Genomic DNA, 13,165 nt, shown 5'->3' with positions numbered 1-13,165 from the left:
ACTCGTCACGTCCAAACAGCATCGTGCCTCGGGCTCCCGCTCGTTCTGCAATGCCAATGTCTACACACAATTTCGTGGATTCCTGTGAGATGCCGATGAGAATAGGGTTTTTCATGAACTCTCACTTTCATGGAAACGTGGTCTTCAACTTTAATCGGAACGAACAAAACGAATACACTGTCTCAGCAGCAAGTCAAACAACATAGACATGTGCATCATGATTCTTGCCCTGACATTGTGCGGCATCTCTTTAAACGGATTAGAATAAACGCCAGTGACAGTGATAGCGATTAATCTTGCTCATCAACACTTAAAACCATTTAAAATAATCATGTTTGTTGTTAATCCACAGTTTTTAACACTACATAACTCAGTTGACAGTTTGTACAAATGGCGCACTGTATGAATGAAAATACGTCAACATTTGCGTATTCCTACGACATCACGGACATGGACTGTCCAGTAAATGTTGTTCCACTAGCAGTATTGTATGCTTAACTGTGTTTGCTTATTTTAGCAAGAGCAATATATGTTAAAACCTTTCAGCTTTGTTTTCTCGTAAACCATAAAATATTGGACTTTTTTCTTTCGGACGAGGATGATGCAAACGCACATGACGTAATTTTGTGTAATGAAATATATTGAGGCACTCCACGGGAGAAAGGGTAACAGCCGTTAATTATCTTCTTGAAAACGGGGAATAACATAAACATAAAATGTGTTCATGTCAGTGTAAGATCGTTTGTTATTTCTTTCGTGATCATAGACAAATAATAGTTTCACTCGTAGCTGCGCCACTCGTGAAAATATATTTTCTATGATCACTCGTGAAATAACAAACGATTTTACACTGACAAATAACAAATAATCTCTAGTAATTAGAGATTAGCCGAGTTTAAATACTGTCTATTACAAGTCAAATCCTCGCCGATTTTAAAGAACTTTTATTTACATGTATAGCATGTTTTGTTATTTAATGACTACCATTTAAAACCCACCGAGAATGATGAAATTGAAAACAAATTGGAAGAATTCTATTGCGTTGTACTACACTTGGTGACGTTTTGAATGCAGAATTTTCAAACTTAAATAGCTCAGTTTTGAGTAAATAATTTAAGTTAAAATTGCACATGTGATCATTTTACTACAGTATGTGCAAGCGAACGATACAATAATTCATCCGTGACGGTCCGATGCTGCAGCAAGTGGGGAAGGTAGCCTGCAACATGCCGATTGAGCTGTTGCGCTACTGAAATTGTATACGAGACATATTTATTTTTAAATTAATGTTAAGTTTTCCTGGTGTATCAACCCACCTAAATAAAGAAATTGAAATAAAATTATATCCATATCGGGTTTCACCATTTTCGCGTGTAAAAAGTTGAAACCACACCTACTCCACTTGCAAAAGCGCTTCATTGTTCCGGATAAATGATGCTATCGTAATATTGCACAGAATATAGTCAAATGATCACATGTGCAATTTTAAATCAAAATATTTACTCATTACTGCGATATTCAAGTTTGAAAAGTGTTGCGTTGGAAAAGTCTCCAAGTGTACTCTTGTTTTGAAGTACAATACTATAGATTTTACGCAAATATTTTGATAATGAGCGGACAATTTTGCAGTACATTACACTAATATTTTTCTACACAATTAAAACAAACCGATTAGACAAGCCAAAGGTTTCAGTCTTCAGACTTTGGCAAGCATTTTGAACCATTTTTATTCAGAAAGTATGGACATTATATTTCAAATGAAATATTTTTAAGGTAGACGTTTTTAAGGTGCGAAAATGGAAAACAAGGAGTTTCAACTGGATCTTCAAGAACTTGTAGAGAACTATGCCTGGAAAAGATTCACCGTCCAACTTGGTTGCATTAAGCGGCTTTTTCACAGAAGATACAAGTATTACTTTGACATTCCTTGGGGCTTTGTTGAATTTTCGCACGAGACGACGAAAACAAACGAACGCCCACAAAAAGACGGAGGAAAAGACAAAAACAAAGTACTGTTCTTTTCGACATTTGATAACATGTCAGAAGGACCACAAAAGTACACGTTTGCAACGGAAAGATCGACAACCGCTACAACAAGCGTTGAGATGCAAGATAACTACACCATAGGTTGGTACAGCATATACATGTATTATACCTGGGGTTTTCGCTTGCGTAATACCAGGACAATGAATTAGTTATTTAAAAAGATGAACATGCTCATGGAAATGCAAATTATATGATAATTGACATTGATTTGTTTTCGGAACATATTCTGACAAAAAGTCATTAAACTTGAGGACATCCAATACTCTAACTTTCAGATGGCATCTGCGCTTGTAATAATTTTCAACACTATAAATTGTAGCAACACACTTATATTCTTGATTTTAGTTGTTTCCTGTTAGAATGCAGATGTCCTTTCGTGTTTCAAAGTTTTGTAGTGTACAATTAAACTTTTTAAATATTGTTATCATGGTCGTAATTGTCGAAAGTGATTTCCGTACGTGGAAAATAGTAACACAAGGGAATCGCAAAATCCCTGATTTTTACAAGACAAAAGCAATAAGCACTTAGCATAATGCAAGGAAAGACGTAACCTGAACTTAATAAAGCGCTATGTGATCTTCGTGATGTGTAATTCATACAAAGCGGAAAACCAGAAATATCAGGAATATTACACTTAAAACTACATGTGTACTGTTATACCACTGGGTATTTCTGTAGAAAAAGCGAGTCAGTTAACTGCCAGAACTTGGCTAGTAATCTCTAGACAAGCACGTTTATGAGTAACACGTGTGTATGTCAAGCACCTTGATTATTAACACAGCTGGGCATATTTAAATCGTCACTGGATAATAACTGTATGAAGTTAAATGATTTATATGTTTTATTATAAAATACAATGCCGTGCTGACAACATAAATGATTAAGGTTTCCCACTATCTCGTAGTAAGATACTAGATACATCGTAAGGCCGGGTTTAGACATGCATCTCCTATGCGGCATGAAAACACATGTATTTTTTGTATACACTAGAAAGCGATTTTCGGGTCAGTCGGATGTATATGTACCCCCTACCCCCACACCTCACTTCTGCAGAAAAACTTATAAATAAAACCCACAAAAGAATAAAACAACTGACAAAATATTGTTGATGTTATGTTATTTCATTGCATTTAAATAATAATATATGAATTAAGGGGCTTTATCAAGAACATGTTTCTGACTTGATTACAATTTGCCTACAAAACTCAACACGGTTTTTAAATAAATGTAGTTTAAGTTATGAACCAATTCAATTACATAACCATTGTATGTTCATTTTTTGTATTTGTATCCGTCCCTCTTCCGAAATACCCATATTTTTGTTTGAGCAGTGACAACACTCAACCCCCAAGAATTGCATCATAAACATAAGTTATTAAAATGTGATTTAACGTCAGAATGTGACTTGCATCAAATAGCCATGTCATCGACAAAATAATACAATCAACACAAGATCATCTTAATTTAAACCAGAGGTAATGTTATATTGTAGGTAAATTTTAAGATCTTAAACAAATAAAGAAAACACACTCGGCGACAGTACATGCACTTGCCTCAGTCCAACCTCATTACTTAAATAATCTGAATAACATTAACCAGATTTAACACGTGACTCAACATTCGCATAAATATCCTGCCCTATTCTAAGCCCTTGGCATAAGTATATAATATAAATATCGACAGTTATTTGAATGCAAATTAACGTGCGTGTGTTATATAACATACGCACGTTAAGTTTCAATCAAATAATTTTGCAAAATATCACTACATAAATATCATCCACAGTTGAATAAACTTTCGAAAGTCCCACATGTCAATCCGTAATTATAATGGTTTAATCGCAAAAAAATTCGTTGCGCTTGCTCAAAATCGTGGTAAATAATTTTGAAAAGTAACTAACTAAAATAATTATTATGCAAGTGTCATTTAGCAAAATGAATGGATTTGCGGACATTCCTTTCAATAGTTTCTGCGTATGCGGTTTACCTCAGTGCATGTTCATATATATTTTGTAGGAAAAACAGCCAATCTCGAAATCGACCTCAAAGGCGTAAAGGTTGGTGTAGGTGTCAATGATTCTCTGTCCGTGACCGACACAAAGTGTGAAGAATTCAGCGAGATCTTAACATGGAACATCAACACGGAAATCATTGTACCGCCCTGGACCAGTGCTCGAGCAACGCTGTACATCGTTGAAGAACAGTCGTTCAAGGAGTTCGAAGTTACCACAAGAATATCGCTGCGCACAGGCTCACTTCCGGTTTCTATTCGACGGATCAAGGACAACAAGATTGTTAAAACCTACCGGATAACAAATCTGAGATGCATCTTCACCGATAAGCATGATAAGCTGGTGAAGTTTGAAAAGGTGGATGTTCCAAACAGCGAGATAAAGGACGTCGTTCCGGTAATCGTGTCAAAAGGTGTTTGCAAGAACCTGTCCTGGAAGAATCAGCACGTGGAGCTTCAATGTTCAGAAATAAAACCCGAAGCTAACGAAGCCAGGTCGGCAACGAATGTCGTAGACTAAACATACACTAAACATGATGACTCTGCAAATCTGTTCATTGGTAGTTTATTGACAATGTATTGAAAATTTACTAACGGAAACTGTGGGAAATATATAATATGATGACAAGACACAGCGAATGCAATTAAGTCAATAAAGTATAAGTAATGTTCAATTCTGATCTTCGTATATAAGATAGTTGCAGACGAAAAGTGTATAGTCCAACAAGGAACAACCAAGGTTATATACATTGAAATTATATAATATTTTCCAGTTATGTTACTTTCTATATGCTTATTATTACATAATATCTATTTTATGCAATGTATGTTTCTTATCTTCAATTGTTTCTTATAATATATATTTACCAATATTTAGTGAATTCTCTTACATAAGGACATACGTTTTTGCAAGACCAAACGTCTACCATCGGCCCACGATATAGCGCTTAGGCCGATTATAGATGTCCGGTCTAGCTCTGTCAGATGTACTCGTTTATACTGCATATCATCAATAACTAAATTTATTACCGAACTAGCTTTCCGTACTTGAATTTGCATTCAATAGATTACGCAATCGACGACGTTTCGTGTTCAAAATTTTCTGTGTCAAAACACACCAGTTTAAGATTTTTTTGCTTTTATTTTGTGACAAAACTTCGGACTCGCTTTGTTTTTTTAACAGTAAAGTATGTTTATGAAAAGCATCGAAATAAAAACGTAGTTCAGATTGTGTGTTTGTTAAAGATTATTGGAAACTTTCATAGGAATGAATCGATCCAACCAGACATAAGTTTTAACTTATCTATTTAAGCTCGATTGCATAGAAAGCCTAAGGCTTATTTGAAACGCGCTCGAGTTCGTTTTCTTGAACACAAACCAGTACTTGGGTTCTATGTGGAAAATATAAAGAAAGCTTCTACAGTTTGAATCGAACCTGTAACCTCCCGATCGCGGACGGACACCGCAAAAAAACTAAATTGTAGTGCAAACTTGATGATTTTAATAAACGTTTTGTAGATAGTGTAAGCTGTTGCGATGCGAGTTAACAATTGACAATCTATAATACATTGATGTCGCACAGAAATCGGAACTCGAACATATGTCAAGGCATAACTCCGAGCTACATGACGAACTTACATATTGGAAGTCAAAGAGCCTGTGCAAAAAAATTATTTTCGGGGGCATTCACGTAATTTGTAATTGACGGTTCATGGGTAATTTACGGAAAAATGGAATGCTTGATTCTTCCAAATCGATCGGCCTCTTAACGCATCGCGAACTGTCGAATCGACGATCGACGATACCGGATCGTTATATATATATATATATATATATATATATATATATATATATATATATATGTATATATATATAGCGCCAGTTACGCGGTCTCGGTAGTTTTCAGACTATATTTACGAGGTCAATATATAAACGGGGTCTGTATACAACCCCGCGTTCTAGGCACCTTTAATTACTATGAGGTGGTGTAGGGGAGGTAATGCAATCAACTGTCACAATAAGGTCTTAAATCGAAAACCAAAATCACGTCTAAAATTGAAATTTTATATATCTCGCAATTAATTTCGGTATACATTTCCTTGTATAAGACGTTAAATAAATGACGTATTATGTATAATAATATATTAGTTCTGTGCAAATTGATGAATATCATTTATTATCATTATTTCATTTATTAGTGATATTTTCCAATTCCAATCCTCGTGGCCCTTGTGCGAACACAAATAGTTAGTGATACTAAATGTGCTCAATGTAAGGGACAATACAGCTCATTTTTGTTCAATTAAAATCCGAATTTGAAAATTGCCAACCCTGCGCAACAACAATGGTTAACATTAGCATTGTTTTGGCAAAGAGAACGTTTCTGTTATTTAACAATCAATTATTTAAATCGCTGTTGAATTACCCAATTCCAATTGTTCCTATGCTTGCTATAAGTCCACACGGGATGCCGACCGCGCTGTTGAATTGCTACGCATCGGACCTCAATACCGTTTTGTTTAATCATTAACTTTATAGAAGAAGCAACTTAATTTGTCATTATTGCATGTAAAAACATCGATTTTTTGTATTCTTAAAAGACATTTACGATAGTGACGAATACCATACATGTAATACACATATTTTCGATAACTATATGTTTTCATTATAAAACGCTACAAAGTGCATAGCTTAGTGGTCTCATTAGCGGACAGCTTGGCTCCTGACACACCTGTGCACTTGCTAGTCTGAAGCTACGCTTGTCGAATGGGACATAAAACCCATTTTCGCATGGCACGGGTCAATTTTCGAACGCGATATTCACATTATAACTGATAAGATAAAGTTGATGATAAAACGAATACAATTATTAACACGAATTATTTGGATTTTGGGTTGACTTGAAATATGCGGCGAAGTCTTATAACTCTCCGAATGAATAATTATAAATATGACTTTAAACAGGAAAATATACTTCTGTAACAACAACACACTATTAGATATCTGCTAATCATTATGAAAGTACTGACAGTACTGTTGTGACGATGCTTATGAAGAGGATTGATATAAAAGCATCAATTTAAGTTTATCTACATCAGCACAATTGTGTTTGTGGGAACGCAAAGATGGGTACGAAAAAAATTTTGGTACGAAACTTTTGGGAACGAAAAACATATGCCAAAAAAATTTGGGTACGAATAAATTGTTGGGTCCAAACAAAAATTTAAGTACGAAAAAAAATTTGGATACGAAAAAATATTCGGGTACGAAAAAACATTGGTTACAAAAAAAATGGGTACGAAAATTATTTGGTACGAACAAAAGTTTGGGGGAACAGGGAAGTAGTACGCGTAGGGAACTTGACCCATTCAGCGAAACTGAGAGGCGGGTTACATTCTCGATCAAATCTAAAAACAACTACAGTTGTGAGTTTCCCAGCGTCACAGCGTTCGAAATTTCACCTGGCAGTTTCGTGTCTGGTTCCTGCACGAACCTCCTCGATAAATTTGAAAGAGGACTGGAACCAAACAGCCTTTACCTATATCAATGATAATCAACGGGGTGTGCCGATTGAGAAAATTTAGCTGACTCAATCGGACTGGCTCGGTCTTTTACATTGGTCGCGATTGTGAAGAATGTGTTCAGGTTATGGTAACTTAGACGAGCTGCTTCGCTGAAGCAGCATCGTCAAAAACCACTTATTGTGATTGGTTGGCCTGTTGATTGCACATGTTATAACCTTTCATACACTTTCGTCAAATAAGACAAAATATGAATCATTTCTAAATGTAAAAGGATATACTTGCACATCTTTTCAATGAAAAATGATTACAATATTACTGAAAATTGGATGAAAACAATTATGTTGCTGGAATAGAATACATTGGAAAATATCTGCATTTGCCCTTAATGGGACATAACTCCTTACTCAACCATTCGAATCCAAGTTAACCGATTGTTGACTACATCTCATACAAATAGTCGTTCACGAACTGTGCATATTCAATTACATTGAACTAGCAACATATTCTTTATTTAGACACCGTTTCTACTAGTTTGCGTCATACGAGTAACGAACAGCGCAGTAAAGAGTATCGAGCGAGCCAAAACAATTAAGAATACACTTACAGTTTCCGTTCCATGAAAGTACTCGATGTAAGAGAAATAAACGCCAAGTACAATAAGGAAAATATTTATTTCAACGAAAACACTTCACCCACTTTACGTGGAAACAAACATACCGAAACGTTACATTAAAGGTTGGAATTGTTGTTTTGATATGAAGCTTACATAACACGTTCTTTTCGCGTAAATTATGATATTACCTTATCAGCAAAAGGAATACCAAAACATCGCCACTGGTTTTGAACAATTATCAATCTATTTATTAGTTGTTCGCATACGTACATAACCTGTGTTGCATTCAGTCATCTTTCCCATTAAATTAATGTTTACCTTTTTATATTATCATCTTATATCATTGTTCAGTTATTTTTTTATTTCATGAATAGAATTGTTATCAAAATGCAAATTAGCCAATTACAATTATTCATAACAAGTTTAAACCTATTTATTGTAGCTCGATTGCATCGAAAGGGTAGAACCAGTAATTGGTGTCAATAGGGGGGGGGGGTCTAGGAGCGCCGAACTAGGGATCTTCGGGTCGTTTGGAGGACACCATATCCATATCGCCACAAATAGTGCATCCGATACGAGATTTACAATGAACATACGGTTTAATTTTAGGTGTTCACATATTTCTTTTACCAAATCAAAAACATATCTACCAAACTCATGCATGTACCTTTAATGACACCATGCGCTCATGTTGAGTGTTACATGTTTTTCGAAAAACGAAGAGGCGGCATTTTAATACAATAGATGCAAACCGACAGCAAAGATGGATGTCGTGAAATCGCTCGCTACCACTACTACTACTACTACTACTACTACTACTACTACTACTACTACTACTACTACTACTACTACTACTACTACTACTACTACCACTACTACTACTACTACTACTACTACTACTACTACTACTACTACTACTACTACTACTACTACTACTACAGCTACTACTACTACTACTACTACTACTACTACTACTACTACTACTACTACTACTACTACTACTACTACTACTAATAATAATAATAATAATAATTACTTAATTTCATGAAGAATTCACATTAAGAAATGATTTCTTTTTAACAATGTGGTCTTCAGTAACATGAGACAAGTACATATTTTGAAACATGTTTACGAACATACAAGGAAAAAAATAACTATACAGTTAAATGTCATAATAACTTCCTTATCAATTCCGGCGACGCGGACGACGACGAAGACGACGCCGCCGATGATGATGATAAATGAGTATGATAATACAAAATATGCAAAATATGATACAAAAATCAATCTTTCAAACTAAATAACATCAGACACATCACAACAAAGTATTCACAAAGAAACAAAGCTGCTTTAAAAAGCTGTTAGAAACAAAACTGCTTTAAAGGGGCTTGTTCACACTTAAATTGCATTTTTTGAAGTTTTTCATTTAATGCTTTAAATTCATAAATTTAAACATCGCAAATAACGTGCTCCAGTATAAAACAAAAATAAAGTTAAAATAAGAAAGAAAAAAGTAAGCCGCACCAAGGCTCGAACCATTGACCCTTGGATCGGTTTTTTCCCCGACTAAATATAGATTTTAAATGTAAATTTAAATATAAACACGCATTGTGACAACAACAACAACAACAAATATGGCGGAATCTGTATTGTCAAACACGGAAGAAGAAGGTAAAATATGTTTTTAATTGTAAAACTCAATAGTGCGTATGATTTTCTTTTTATAAAAGTAGATTAAAATAGTATAACTGATCAAATGATTCGTTTTCGTTACATAAGTATATGCATATACATCACAGAACGCGTAAATACTGATTCTCTCGTTTACACTTGAGTTACAGACAGAGACTAAAATTAAAAGCCAAGTTGAATACAGAATTAACTTTAGTATTCGCGCAAATAAATTAAATTTATCATTAGCCTTGGAGTACTGAGATCATTTAAACAGTACAGTATCTTTTTCTTTCCTCATAACTGACAGTGACAACATTATTTGTTGGCAGGCAATTCAAGATGCTGTGCATTTATTGACATATTCATTATTGTGTGTTATATGACAATGACATTTATTATTAACTAAAATGCATTTGAATGGTACTGGTAGTTTATTTATTTAAACCCAAAACTCATAGTTAAACATTTAAGCGCTGGAACCAAATTTTGAAGGCCTTTGCAAACAGTTTGGTTCCAGATGAGACGCCACAGAACGTGGCGTCTCATCAGGATCCAAACTGTTTGCTATTCTGATAGTATTCTTTGAAAAAAAATCGAAGAAATGGCTAATTTTAGAAATTCAGCGGATGACATTTAGCAGATGACAAATTTCCCAGCATGCAAAGGGTTAATGTATTTATATCAGTTTCTTCTGCACAGCTATTTTATAAATAAACTGAATATCCAAAATATTTTTGAAAATAGTAACACAGTTTAGTAATTCATGGCATCAAATGCATGTATCTGGCGCCAGACAACTTGCCCCAATACCAACTTGCCCCAAAACAAACTCGCATCAAAGATATGGTCACTCTCCAACCAAGAGACAACTCGCCCCAATTTATTTTCGTGCATCTTATTGTTTCTTTATTTAAAGTATTTTATCTTTATATTCTTTGTTAATTTAGCAAAGCACGTATATATTTTGATAAATGTGTATTTCAACAGTACATTGTATTTTGAATAAATCAAATACAGGTCGCTGAAATGCATGTATCATTATATTTGTAAAAGCCAAGAATTTTCTGGATATTCCTCTTTTTTCAATTGTTTTTAATATCCTCAAGATTTGATTTCCTGAATGTTGAAGAAAACTTATTAGATAATAATACCACATATTTACAACTCACTTTTTTAATAGACACCATAAATAGTTTTAAAAAGTGGTTTAAATTGTGTATTTACTTTTTCAATAGGATACAACCATAATTAAACCAAGAAGTATATGAAGAAGGGATCACTGGATTTTGTCACTTTGGTACAAGAAACAGAAAAGGTATACTTATTTAGCTGCATTTTTTTCTGTTGATTTCATTTGAGAATATTGAAATAATTTGTAGATAATGTTTTCAGATATTCAGGCAAGTTGAGATTTCATTAATTTTTTTTTATGTCATTTCATAATATTCTTGAATGGAAACAGAAAAAAACACAGTTCAACGCACTAATTGTTGATATATAAAACAAAGTCTTTGTATGTAAAACTGTGTTGCTACATGAGCAAAAGATTTAAAAAATGATCCTACACTACACTAGGTGAATATTGAAATTTTACAAAAAAATCTGACAGGAATGTTAAAAAATGGTGTCATGAAAAATAAAAAATTCTATATGTACATGTAGCTACATCTTGTGTCAAATGCTTAGCTTTATGTTCAAAACATTTATTGTTAAATGCAGAAATGTCTTTTCAAGGATATCATAGACCACCTTACTTATACGGAAACATAGGAGCTGTTGAAGGAAATTGCTGCCAGACAGTCAACAGTTATCACTGACAGCCTGTCCTGGCCCAGCTGGGACCATCCTCAAGCTAACCATGATGATGTGTTTGCAAGAATTGTCCATTTGGTAGAACATGATGAAGACGAGCTTTGTTGTGGCATGGCCTGACAATACTGTACAAGCCAGAGACCAGTATGTTTACTGTTGTTGAATATGACCCATTTTTCATGTTTATTTTTCTGTGGGCCTGTTTAACAGAATTAATAATGCACTTTATCTATTTCAAATATGTTATTTTTCTGTGGACTGTTTAACGGAATTATTAATGCATTTTATCTATATCAAATATTTTATTTGTCTGTGGGCCTGTTTAACCGAATTAGTAATGCATTGTATCTTTATCAAATATTGTTGCTTGTAATATGAATATAGAACACGTAAAACTACTCATGTAATTGTCTCAGCTTAAAATTAAAAGTGTAGAAAATTTAACTCATTTACTGTCGAAACAGTGGCCATTATGTTCCTGCATCTTAAAAGTTGGACAATAACAGCTAATATATATATATATATATATATATATATATATATATATATATATATATATATATATATTTATATAGATTTAGCAAGGGGTTTTGAGTTTTTTATGTGTTCATATTTTTCAGAAAAAGGGTTAAGTGGTGACTGATCCTCTCACCCTCCTTATCCAGGAAACGTTTCGGAACAACGTGTTGGCACTGAAGATATGGAGGACACAGATTGATCACAGTACATCCTTTGGATACATGAACACCTTCAACGGGACGACAACAAAACTGTACCTGCCTTTTTTTTGAAAGAAAGTAGTTAATACAATTATTGTTAACAGCTTTTTTAGTCTTGTTGTTTAAGAATGCTTGCAACATTTAAGTGGATAAACGGTTGTTTTAAATTTGAAGCTTCAGTAATGCATTCTTTATTAAATGATGTAATCTTATTTCTTTCAATATAGTGTAAATAATAAGAACATAGTTATCCTTTGTATACAAAATGAAAACCAAGTTTACTGTTCTATTAATCATTATTTATTTATCTTGTTCTTTTGTCAGAAATATTACAGGGGCATACATACAGTATTCCTTAAATAAAAGGGGCAGTTCTTAGAAAATTAACATGTATTTTAGCAATGCATATTCAAACTTTTTCCACATTTATAACCAGCAACAATATGTAAGTATTATAATGTAACACAAATTAATACTATGAATTTACTACTGATTTTGCCGTGCCTGTCATCAAATAAACATGTTTTACTGAAAGTTTCTTAAAAGATGTTATGTGGAAGATTTATTTAATCATTTAATAAATATTTGAGCCTCGTTCTTGGAAAAGGGGGTTTAATGCATGTACTTAAGGTTGTCCAAGATTAGGCTGTGCAGACTGCACAGGCTAATCAGGGGCAACACTTTCCGCCTTATCTGGATTTTCTCTCTCCCTTTCAACAAAAAATACAATAAAGCAGCAATTGTCTGCCTGATTGGTATGATCAGCA

At 33.9% G+C, this 13,165-nt stretch overlaps 1 protein-coding gene and 1 long non-coding RNA gene across 4 annotated transcripts in view; both read left to right on the top strand.

Moving 5' to 3' along the window:
• Positions 1 to 5,284, top strand: part of LOC127835290 (uncharacterized) — a 30,217-nt gene extending 24,933 nt beyond the window's left edge. The window contains exons 2-3 of one of the 3 annotated variants that reach the window (XM_052361640.1): positions 1,687 to 2,127; positions 4,062 to 5,284. In XM_052361640.1, the coding sequence (XP_052217600.1) occupies positions 1,797 to 2,127; positions 4,062 to 4,576 (846 nt within the window). In that variant the 5' untranslated portion in view covers positions 1,687 to 1,796 and the 3' untranslated portion in view covers positions 4,577 to 5,284. The remainder of the gene's footprint in view (positions 1 to 1,686; positions 2,128 to 4,061) is intronic. The other 2 variants (XM_052361641.1, XM_052361639.1) reach the window with 2 other exon arrangements.
• A 4,524-nt stretch (positions 5,285 to 9,808) lies between these two features.
• On the top strand, positions 9,809 to 12,932 carry LOC127835294 (uncharacterized). The gene is made up of 4 exons (XR_008028447.1): positions 9,809 to 9,864; positions 11,103 to 11,182; positions 11,602 to 11,823; positions 12,300 to 12,932. It is a non-coding gene; the product is annotated as an uncharacterized LOC127835294 (long non-coding RNA).
• The last annotated feature ends 233 nt before the right edge of the window (positions 12,933 to 13,165 follow it).

Source organism: Dreissena polymorpha, chromosome 6 (genome assembly GCF_020536995.1).
Source record: "Dreissena polymorpha isolate Duluth1 chromosome 6, UMN_Dpol_1.0, whole genome shotgun sequence".
NCBI classification, from domain to species: Eukaryota; Metazoa; Mollusca; class Bivalvia; order Myida; family Dreissenidae; genus Dreissena; species Dreissena polymorpha.
This window is presented reverse-complemented; position numbering and strand designations above follow the sequence as displayed.